The sequence below is a fragment of the Artibeus jamaicensis genome, unplaced genomic scaffold (genome assembly GCF_021234435.1).
Source record: "Artibeus jamaicensis isolate MK-2021 breed Jamaican fruit bat unplaced genomic scaffold, CSHL_Jam_final contig_402, whole genome shotgun sequence".
Lineage (NCBI taxonomy): Eukaryota > Metazoa > Chordata > Mammalia > Chiroptera > Phyllostomidae > Artibeus > Artibeus jamaicensis.
The window spans coordinates 20,562,228-20,573,888 of record NW_026521818.1 but is presented as its reverse complement, the minus strand read 5'-3'; the positions used below and the strand labels follow the sequence as shown (position 1 = coordinate 20,573,888).

Genomic DNA, 11,661 nt, shown 5'->3' with positions numbered 1-11,661 from the left:
GGGACTGGGCTGGACGGAAGACGTCCATCACCAGGTATTTCCGGTTCCGGTGTCAGTGCAAGGCGCCGCCGCCGCTGCCGCCGCCGGAGCCGCGATGCCTAAAGGAGGTGAGGGGCGGCGCGCGTGGCCGGAGGGCCTCGAGGGGCGGCTGGAGTCTGGTTCCTGCTGCCCACTGAGCCCGTGGCCGACTCGGAGAGCGGCGCAGAGGGAGGATGTCGGTGCCGACTGAGGGCCAAAATTGGGCCTCCATGCCTAATTGTCTCGATGGGGACAGGACTATCGTGGCCTCGAGCCACTCCCTTCGGGGTCTGAGGGAACTCGGAGGCTCCGGGTTTTCACCCACGCACAAGGCCAGATATAGGGCGCGCTTCTAGAACGGGGGAGTTAGGAGCTTTATTGTAGACTCGCCGTGGACTGAGTCACCGCGTCCCGCGCCTGTGCAGGGCCCACCTGCCTCGCGTGTAAAACGTGGGCCCTCTCGGGCTCACGGCAGGCCTGCCGGATGAGACGAGCCCCATGATGCTCTTGAGCGTTGGAGACTCAGCTTTGAGTGCCGTATTTCAGCATCGGCTTGACGCGTGCCTTTGAGCCAGTCGCTTAATCTCCCAGTGTCTCGGTTTTCTCATTTGCTGATGGGGGTAATGATTGTACATACCTCATAGTACTTACCCGATGCTATACTTTAAATTAGGTAATTCTCGTGGAGCGCGCAATACAGTGAGACGCAGCCAGGTGTCTAGTAAGCGTTAGCTGTTATGTATAAGACTTTTTCACTTCCTTGGCCAAAGAGGTAAAGGGTCTATGGTTTCCCAGTACATTGTCGACCCTCCTCCATTCTCTTCCTCTTAAGTCAATAGTTCTCGATTTGAAGTCCATCCTGTGGCTTTGACAAGTTACTTAACTTCTTCCAGCTTGTTTTCATCTGAAACACCTGGCTGATAACCCTTAGGTTGGAGAGTTGGAGTCAAGGGTCATAAAATGATAGCACCTGAGGTGCCTGGTTAGCTCCTGGCACAGAACGAATGTTCAGTTCATATTGGTAGATCATGTGTTATGTTGGTTGGAGTGTATCCACCCACAAGAAAATCCACTTGGAGCTTTTTCAAACCTAAGTGACTTCTTGACTCTACTTCCGGAGGCAGTTGACTTTACAGAGCTGTATCTATTTAAACCTAGTTATTTACTTGTTTGTTTTGTGGTAGGACGAGCCATGTCTCTATATTCCTTAGTCTTCTGCACAAAGAGGATGCTAAGTGAGCCCTTCTGACTCCAGAATTCTGGCTGTAGGAGATACTTTGAACTACAGTTGGAGGTTAGTTAGAAAGTCCTAAAAGTGACTTCTTAGTTAAATGACATGGCTTTTTGACCTGTAAAAAGCTTTGTATGTAAACAAGATTTATATTTCTTAATATAAAGAAATTGTGTTAATTTGCTTCAAAAGTAAAAAACATGAAGATGTTAAGGTATCAAATTCTCCATGAGCAAAAGACCAAATTTATTTCCATTCTATAACCGTGAAGCATTTTTAAATGCATGAAAGGCTTCTAATAAAAGTTATTATAGACCAAACTAAGGTCAGCATCCCACAGTCAAGTGTGCAGGATAGGAGCCTGTTGTAGCCAATTTTGAGTTGTTGCTATTGCCTGGAATATTAAGGGGGCAAGAAAGGTGTTGGTTTCTTAAAATGGCAGCTTGATCTCTCACAATAGGACATTCATGAGCATATACTGAAATACTCCTGGGAACCAAGGTAGTCATTAAAAGTGGGTGGTGTACTTTGTAGCAGCCCAATTATGGCTCTGCAGCTGCTGTCTAGGAAATCAGGGGAGGCCAGTATCTTTGTTACTGTCTTTGGTGTTTAGAGCAGCTCTGATTGTCTAATAGAGATCCTCTGCTACCAGTGAGAGTCTTACTGCAAGTCAGGTGGACCATAGTTTTCAGGAAACGCAGGGATGGGTCAAGACCACAGCCATCGCAGTGTCCTCTGGGACCAGCAGAAGGGGTGCCACCTTGCTATAAAACTGACAGATGGCTTTAAGCAGGGGTCAGTCTATAGAACTGATACTCCCAAATGAACTTGAATTGCTAGTCATATTTTTAACTCTAACTCTTAGGTGGTAGTCAGGTTTATTTTCAACTTTATGTTTCTTATTCCAAGTACAAGAAAGTTTTCTCCAATAGGTTTTAAGTTTTCTCTTTCTATCATACTAAGGTGAACATGAAATATTGGGCTGGGCAAAAAGATTACTTTTTTCTGTACAATGGCTCTAGTAGTGCTTAGTTGTTTTTAACTTCATTCAAAACAATTTTGTTAGATTGTATTGTGGCAGCTGTCATAGTAGCAAGCCTTTTTTTTTAAAACATCAAAACTGAGGAACAAATAGGAAGGACACAGGGACGAGAACTAGGGGGTGGAAAAGGGAGGGAGGTGGGGAGCAAGGGGCGGGGGAGGCTGGGATGGGAAAAATAGACAAAAAAGTGTACTTGAAAAATAACTAAATAAAATTAAAAAAAAACATCAAAACTGATGAATTTTGTGCAGCTATTTGAATATTGAAGATGGAAGAAGATACACATTCTCAGCATATTATTATTATTATTTCAAGAAAGGTGAAAACACAGCTGAAATGCAAAAAAAGATTTGTGCAGTGTATGGAGAAGGTGCTGTGACTGATTAAGTATGTCAGAAGTGGTTTGTGAAGTTTCTTGGTACTATTGACATTTTGGCCAAATAATTCTTTGCTGTGGGGCTGTCTTATGCATTGGAAGGTATTTAGCAGCACCCCTAACCTTTACCCACTAGAAGCCACTAGTGGGCAATAATAGCCTACATGCTCAAAATATCCAAATCAGTAAAGTTATTGGTGATAATGAAAAATGTGTCTTTTATGGAAAAAACTAACTGGACTTTTTGGCTAACCTAATATTTTGCATTCCATGACATGTATCTTAAATCACCTATGTGGCTTTGTTTCCTTCCCCTGCCCCAAATACTGTATAGAAAAGTGACAGTCAGAACAAACATTTTTATAGTGTTTATCTCATGTCAGGCCCTGTCCCAACAGCTTTAAGTATATTAAATCCTTCATGACAATGCTATGAGGTAGGGACACAAGCAACAGCTGAGACTTAGAGGTTATAAGTAACTGCCCATGTTCACAAAGCTAGTAAGTGGTAGAGCTGAGATTTGAATCCCAAGGTCAGACTGCAACATTTGTGTCCTCACGGCTCTGTTTTGATTTTAAGTCTGCTTGTCTGTAAAATGGGACCAGTTGTGACTGCCCTGTACCATAAGTTTGTCCTGTGGATCAAATGAGCCCATGGCTCTGACAGAACCCATGGCTCTAATTTCAAGTAAAAAATTGTAGAGACAGCAGGGATGTGTTTCATATTCTCATGATTACGTCTGAATCTGCTGTTTGGAATCTAAGGGACCCGGGGATTTAGCCAGTTACTACATGGAATATTCCCTCCCCTGTATCCTCCCCTCAGGTCTTGTTTGTGGGAGCCTGTGTCCAGTACATAGTCCGGTGCTGCATTGGACATATGTTGCTTCTTTTTGTCCCTTTGAACATGTGAGGGTTGGGGAGTATAGGTTTAGGTTGTGCTTGGTGAGGGGTAAGTGAGGTCTGCAACCTCTTATGAGAGTGTCTCCAGCAGGACGCAGCCCTCTGGCTCAGCAGTCAAGGAAGGTACTTCCTGCCTGTGTTCCTAAACTACCCATCCTCCTTCAGGTAGAAAGGGAGGCCACAAAGGCCGGGCACGGCAGTACACAAGCCCCGAGGAGATCGATGCACAGCTCCAGGCTGAAAAGCAGAAGGCTCGGGTGAGTATGTGCCTGTCTAGTCCATTCCAGTGCCCCAGGGTGGTGTTCTGCCTCTGGTACCCAAAGAAGCCAGGCAAGGATCATCCGTTCTCAGGAAGAATCCTACACTTGGAGTTTGGGGGAGCAGCAAGGAATAGGTAGGAGTCTCAGAACAACCAATGCCAGCTTTCCTTTGATTGGATCAATTACAGCTTTTTTTTGAGCACTTAGAAATGGTCACCTTAGTGTGCCTTCTTGTTCCTGTGTTCCCACCTTCCAGGAGCTCTCCCACGGCCAGGCTCTGCTCATTACCAGGTTGAGTTCCTGGCACCACCCCTGTCTGCTCTAGACATGCAGGACTGCCTGCCAAACCCAGCATAACATGATGCCCTGCCTTTCCCACAGCCTCCCAGACAAAGTAACATTTGTTCCCCCAGACCTTGCTCAATGGCACCTCTTCTCTAACTCTCACTGATGGTACCCACCCTTCCCCTTCCAGTGCAGCTTAGTAGTTGCCTCTACTCTGTTTCCACAGTGCTTTTTTCAGTCCACTGTTAGGAAACAAAATATGTTTCTGTCATTATTGATGTTCCTGTCCCCTACCATATCATTAAATCATCTGCATAAGGGCTGAAGGAGCACAGTCAGGCTGGGGTAGAGGGAAGGAGGGCCTGCCTGGTGTCACTGAGCAGGATCTTGGAGAATGTGTGGGCCAGTGCTAAAGGGGCAAGGATGTACAGTTTTTGTAAGAGATCTCTTTGGTGGGGAGGCAAGAAAGGTGGAGGGAAGTGGTGTGCCGGGGTATTGTCTTGGAAAGTTGGTGTAGCAGGTCATCTGCATGGGCAGGTTGGAGCAACTGGCCTGCCACTGACTGGGAATGGAAAGTGGGGGAGGACTTGCCCAAGAAAGTGAGTACAATTTGGCAGCTGCACCTGGCAGTTGGGGAAGCAAGGTGGGAGCTGAAGAGGACTATGGTTTCTAGCCCCACAGCTGAACCTTTCTGATCCTGGAAGATGTACCTACCCTGAGAAGGGGAACAGAGCCTTTATGGCTGTGTGAGGGGCTTGCTGGACTGTAAGGATGGCTTCTAGGCTGCAGAGTCAAGTGGATAGGCTGTCTCTGACCCAGGTTCCCTATGGGGGGGCCAGGGTCTAGGAGTAGGACCCTTGTGTTCCTTGGTCCCAGTATTCTCAAGATCTATAGTCTGGAGGTGCTTGGGGCATGGGTCACAGTCTTGGGAGTTTGTTTTGCATTTTTAATTCTACAGGTTGTCCATTTCTGAAACAGGAAGAAGAGGAACAAGGAGAAGAAAGTGGAGATGGGGCTGCAGGTGACCCCAAAAAGGAGAAGAAGTCACTAGATTCAGATGAGAGTGAGGATGAAGAAGATGATTACCAGGTACTGAGTTTGGTGGGGGCCTGGGACCTGGACCTACTCATTCAACAAACGTTTATCAAGTGCCTGTTGATTACCAGTGCCAATTTTAGATGTAGACTCAGTCCTTGCTCTTAAGGGTTTGTATTCTGGTGGGAGATAGTTATATGCTGCATAACGATGTTTTCATTAATGATGGACCACGTTGTTGGTCCCATAAGATTATAATGGAGCTGAAAGTTTCCTATCACCTAGTGACATCATAGCCATTGTAACATTGTGGCGTAACGCATTACCCATGTGTTAGTGGTGATGCTGGTGTAAAGAAATCTACTGTCAGTTATATAAAAGTATATATAGCACATAGAGCCCTGGCTGGTTTGGTTCAGTGGATTGAGTGTCGGCCTGTGAACCAAAGCGTTGCAGGTTCGATTCCCAGTCAGGGCACAAGCCTGGGTTGCAGGCCAGGTCCCCAACAAGGGGCACATTCGAGCAACCACACACTGATGTTTTTCTCCCTCTCTTTCCCCCTCCCTCCCCCTCTCTGAATAAATAAAATCTTTTTTAAAAAAGTATATATAGCACATACAATTGCAGTAGAGGGCTATACTACATCTAGGTTTGTGTAAGTATACTCTGTAAAGTTTGAACACTGATGAAAGTGAGAATGTGAGAAATGCATCATGATTGTATAGACTATAAGGAAGTAAATGAACAGTATAATTTCAAGTAGTGGACTGTGGTTGAGGGTACTTGGAGTAGTGTGTGGAGAGGAGGTGACTTGTAAACTGAGATCTCACAAACAAGATGGAGCCAGCCATGCACAGCAGTCCAGGCAGCCAGATTAATTAGTAATGCAAAGGCCTTGGGGTGGGAACACCATGAGCATGTGTAAGGAACCAGAGAGGTTGGTGGGACTGTGACTTGGTGGGTAAGAAGTAGAGTGGCTAGAGATGAAGGAGGAGAGTATCCAGGCAAGAATTTATGACTTATATTATGGTGGTAGTAATGGCAGTACAGAAAAGTGGGCAGATTCAAGCCATATTTTAGAGATAGACTTAGGTTTGCTGAGGGTTGGGTGAGGTGGCTGAGGGAAGAAGGAATGAATAAAGCCATGCTTCGGGTTGTGGGGAGGAGTGGGGTGGGTCGAGGGTGAATCTCAGGTTCTGTTTTAGACATTCATTTTGCGATGTCAGGTATCCAAGTTGAGGGGTATATATGCATCTGGACTGGATATAGGTATCTATAGCTCTGTATGGTGGTCAGATTGACTGGTGTTCAGAAGCTGTCTTTCTGGTCACTTTATTAAAGAGAATAGATGGTGTTGACAGGGTCTGAAGCTGACCAAGCCTGCTACATCAAGAACTTGTGCTTTCATTTCTTTCTGAGCTTCTCCAGGGGTGTGGGAGGTACAGGCTCCAGGTTCTTGGGCCAGCTCTCAAAACCTGTAGATTATGATCTGATGATTCAAATTGTATTTCCCTCCTGTAAGCTTAGATGCCTGGGAATTAGAATTGGCCCTGAGACCATTGTTGGCCTACCCTACTCTGGGGATCCAGCATTATTTGTTGCAGACAGATGTGAGATTCTGTGGAAAACTGCTTTCGGAGGCTGAGCTTCAAGTGGTAGCATAGTGAGTGTGTTGGGAGTTTTTGTGATGGGCTTAGATTTTGATCTCATCTGTTGTCTACTTGTTGGCTTTAGGCAAGTTATTGAATCCTCTGCCTCTGTTGTATCACTTTTGAAAGTGGGGTAATAATCCCTGGCTGCTGGAACTTAGCATAGGTTGGGCTCTAGTCACATGTACTTGCTCTCCTTGCACCTCCCAGGCTGGTGAGGACACTCCTGAGTGCTATTCCCACTGTGAGACTTTGGGCCAAGCATTGTGTTGAGCTGGGGGTGGCACAGGAATTTGTCCCCATCCAGATGGACTTTTGGGAGATGTTAGGAGTGGTCTTCAGGGGCTCTGCTGCACCTAAACTTCTCTGACGGTCAGCTTCTTTTCTTATCTTAGCAAAAACGCAAAGGTGTGGAAGGCCTTATCGACATTGAGAACCCCAACCGAGTGGCACAGACAACCAAAAAGGTCACACAACTGGACCTGGATGGGCCCAAGGAGCTTTCAAGGAGAGAACGGTAACCTCTGCTGCTGGGCCTTTTGATGTGGGCACATAGGCCAGGGGCTGACCTGTAGGGGGTTGAGGTATTCACCTCCTTTGAGTCTCTAACTTCCTGGGCTCTGGGGTCTTTACTGGCTGGGTGGGGGGGCTCCAGCTGTGGTGTTGATTTCTGTTTCATATCATTCCCTAAAGGCTCTGTAGAAGCTCAAAAAAGCTGATTTTTGTTCAAAAAACAAAAATCAGAATCTTTAAACTCATCAGTAGAAACATAAACGCAGATTCAGACCTCAGTGCTGCACTTGAAGTAATATCCAGGGTTGCAGAGGGTTATGCTGTAGTTCCTACCTCTGTAGTAGGGACACTTCCCTTGTCCAGCCTGGTATCATCACTCCTTGCCTTCAACTGTCTATAATGTCATGGCCATGGAGACTGGGAGGGGACTTGGGGCCTGTGGAGTCTAGAAGGTAGCACAGTGCAGGGAGATCCACTGGCTGCCCCAGCCTTCTCCAAGTCTCAGTTGAAAGTGGAGCTACAGATAGCTTCATCATAGGTTGTGTGAGGATCACAGTCGAGTAACCAAGGGCCCTACACATAACCCGTTTTCTACAAGTAGTATCCTGGCTTTTGATAGACACCAGCTGACATCACGGGACTTACAAGAAGTTGAAGGCCACTAGTGAAAGTGGCCCTGTTTTCTCTCCTGACTGGGCTGCTAGTATTTAAATTCACCTTCCTGTGCTGGCTCCATGGTGGTGTCTGAAAATCCCACAAGACACATGAAAACCCCTAAGGAAGGCCCATGAGCTTGGGGTGTGATTAGAGGCTGTGATGGACTGTCACCCTCCAGTGGCGTCTTTCTCACCAGTGAGAAAGGCAGCCTTTGCCACTTCCACCTTTTGGGTTGTAGAGTGAGAGGCCTGTACCCTACCTAGCACTTCACTGAGGGGACCTTGCAGTCTTCAGGCAGCTTTGCTTAACATTCCAGATGCCTCTGTGCCCTGCTCCTCCCTCTCAGGGGAGGATCTGCTGGGCTGACAGGTATTCCCATTTCATCTTTGAAGTGTCTTGTGCAGAGTCTTCGGGCGAGACATTTGTTCATCCGACATGGTTGCTGGGTTTCTTTCCCTCCCTGTTGGCCAGGTTCCATGGATTGTTTTTCATTACACCCCAGCGCTGTGTGCTATGGGGCCTCTGGATGCCAAGTCACTCTTTTCCCCAAGCTCCTGCCAAGCAGGACTTCCCTGCCATCTCCAAAGTTGGCTCTTCTAAAAACTTGGTGTAAATGAGACACTCTAATCTCACACCGTGGAAGGCATCTTATCTAGTTCAGAATCTCAATCTTGGGAAGATCCTCAAAGGGATCCTATAAGGATTCTCACCTCTCTACTTGGTGGCAGTCACATTTGTTCCATGGGAATTTAGTTCTTATTCACACCCCTGTCTGTGGGGGCTCACTCCCTTCGTGGCAGCTTCATGCAAATCTGAGCTGCACTGATTGAGTGGCTATGTCTGGTTCCCATCTGTGGACACTTGGTTCACTCCTTACAAAATGTTTTGTATTGCCTTCCTCCTCCTGGTCTTCTCTGGACACACAGTTCACTTGGTTTTGGTTCTTGTTTCTCTGGACACCGGATCCTAGTTAGTGACACCCTGCCCATCCCCTCACCATCCCATGGTCCACACTGTGCTAAGGCTTTTCAAAGGTCACTGGTGCTGAGCTCACCCCTATGCTGTGTTTTCCATCTGAGGAAGATAAGTACTTCTCTTGAACTCCCCTCAGCCCCTTGAGCCTGTTATGCAAAGGTCCAGACCTGTCCTTCTGTGTGTTTGGTGAGTGTCCATCAAGGAGGGGGCATGTAGAGCCAGGGTGCTCTCCACCACTTGGGCCCTGGGCCTGAGTATTTGGCCTTTATTCTGGCTCCTACATACAGCTGATAATGGTAGGAAGATGTTCCCTGTGACACAATTTTATCCAAACAGAGAAGAAATCGAGAAGCAGAAAGCAAAAGAACGTTACATGAAAATGCATTTAGCTGGGAAGACAGAGCAAGCCAAGGCTGACCTTGCTCGGTTGGCGATAATTCGAAAACAGCGGGAGGAGGCTGCCAGGAAAAAAGAAGAAGAGAGGAAAGGTAAGTCCTGAGTCACTAGAGCGTTGCCTGACTCTGGTTCTGGGCACCAAACCCTGTACTTCACTGTCCTGGTTGTGAAATGGGATGGGGTCAGGTTATTGGTAGAGGCCTACCTTGAATGTATGCCTGCCTTCATTACTGTCAGGTGGAAGTGGGCGTTCTGCCCTCTCCCCTTAACGGTTTTAGGAGGGTCCAGTGGAAGCATGGAGTCAGATATGGATTTGACCCTCAGCACTATATTCATGGCATCCGAGGGAAGTCTCAGGGATGTACCAAGTGCAGACCTTCAAGTCTGAAAAGTCCCACCACGGTCTGGTGCCTTGTGTGGCTGGGAGAGCTGTCTGGGGGTTGGGGAGGTGGTGTAGGGGGGGCTGAATTTCATGGTGCAGACTCCGATGAAATCTGGCATGTGTCCTCCTTCCCCCATGTCCTCTCTCCAGTGGGGCCAAAGGTGGTAGAGGACTCCTGTAGGCCAGGTTGGCTGTGGGAGTTGGTCTGGTTTACAGGAGTGTTTGACTCATGTCCTTCTGTCTCCTAGTCTCATGTACTCCCACATGTGGGACCATGAGCGCCCTTGGGGATCTTGCTATCCTGCCTCCTTACCAGATGCAAGGAAATTGAAACCTAGAAATGGGAAAGCAGTTGCCCAGGGACATTGTTACCACACTGTAGATACCTGGTTATTCCAACTCCCTGCTAGCAGCTCTTGCTTCACAAATCCCAAGCAGGAAAGGACTTTCTGTGTAACTTATTTGAACACTGTTGCTGATTTTAGAGAATTCAGAACCCATGTGGAAAGATTAGAATTACTGGGTCCCACAGGGGCAGGGGATTACATGTTGGTGGGATGTTAAGGAGTGGCCCCCAAACTCGATGACAGTTGGATTCAGCAGGAATCCTCTCCCTCTGGAGGACATCAGGCAGGCCTCCTTCAGTCTTCATCTCCCCAGTGAGTCAGTTGCACAAATGTTTTCTGAGGCCTTTCAGACTTAGTTTTAGATTCTAGAAGTGGGGATGTATATATGGAGGGGTTTTAATTTACTCATTCCTTTCCTTTCCATCCTCAGCAAAAGATGATGCAACCCTGTCAGGAAAACGAATGCAGTCGCTATCCCTGAATAAGTAGTGTGGCCCGAGGGAGGAGATACCAGGGAACTGGGCCATGGCGGCCAGGACTGCTGCTGTGTCTCACCCACCCTGTGCCCTGGTGCCGCTGCAGCAGCCCCTCAAGACAAGGAGTCCCTCAAGGCCTGGGGCCTCCTCTTCATCTTGGCACAGAAATTGTTTGGGGGATGGTGGGTGGGGGGCTGGGGGGAGGGGGCAGCTGCTATCTTTGAGACAGAAAGATGCAGGACAGCATTTCATATGTAACCATTCGAATGTTTTTGCTGTTTTTAGAATTCAGAACCCTTGTTGGGGGTGCTTGGGAGGTGGGATAAGAAGAGCTTCCATTTGTGTAGTAGATTGCACGGTAAGGGGTGCTGGTGAGTTTTTGACAGCCAGGCCATCTGTGTTGCCTGGGTGCTCACTCAGGGCCTGTCACCTGGGAGCCTGTACCCCTGGGTCCCTGAGGGTCAAGGCTTGTCCCATGGCCTCCCCTGTGCCGTTCTCTGCCCCATTCCCACTCGTCTGGCCAGGGCCTGTTCTTAACCCTATCCATGGATCATTTCAAGAAACCTCTGTTTACTGTGCAGCACTCAGACAAACACGTTCCACAAATCCAACTTGTATATTTGGCAGATTAAACTCGACATTATCATAAATCCTTGTTCCATGATCCATCTTTGGTCCCCTGTGCCTGGGCCATTTTCATTCAGCAGGGCATACTGTCACTCAAGTCAGGCCTGCCCCACAAGGTTTAGTTGACACTAGGCAGGGTTTGGGGACTGGATCCCAGGCATCCAAACTGGGGAGACCTTAGGATACAGGAGTCAACCCCCTCCCTTTAACCAAGTAGGGATCTTAGGCTAGGGTGGCCAGGGACTTGCCCATATCCACAGTAGGTTGGCATCAGTACTGGACCTCCCTGTCCTGTCCTCCAGGTGCCCCTTGCTGGTGACAGCCTCAGGATTTCAGTGCTGAGAGGAAGTATCCCAATAGCTAATACCCACATGACTGTCAGGCAACACCCCATTCAGTCATTATTACCCAGTATGGTGGGGGTGGCAGCAAGGACACTGGGGTTTAACACAATCACATGGGTTGCCTGCGGGTTTGGCCACACTGCCAG

At 47.8% G+C, this 11,661-nt stretch overlaps 1 protein-coding gene across 1 annotated transcript; it reads left to right on the top strand.

Moving 5' to 3' along the window:
- Nucleotides 1-7: 7 nt before the first annotated feature.
- PDAP1 (PDGFA associated protein 1) lies at nt 8-11,194 on the top strand. The gene is made up of 6 exons (XM_037138196.2): nt 8-107; nt 3,735-3,826; nt 5,093-5,203; nt 7,194-7,315; nt 9,280-9,431; nt 10,499-11,194. The coding sequence occupies exons 1-6, from the start codon at nt 95-97 to the stop codon at nt 10,555-10,557; spliced, it is 549 nt and encodes a 182-aa protein (XP_036994091.1). The 5' UTR covers nt 8-94; the 3' UTR covers nt 10,558-11,194.
- The last annotated feature ends 467 nt before the right edge of the window (nt 11,195-11,661 follow it).

Coding starts and splice junctions, on each gene's coding strand:
- PDAP1 (XM_037138196.2), top strand. Junction 3,827..5,092: donor CTGAAAAGCAGAAGGCTCGG/GTGAGTATGTGC, acceptor TTTCTGAAACAG/GAAGAAGAGGAACAAGGAGA. Junction 5,204..7,193: donor ATGAAGAAGATGATTACCAG/GTACTGAGTTTG, acceptor TTCTTATCTTAG/CAAAAACGCAAAGGTGTGGA.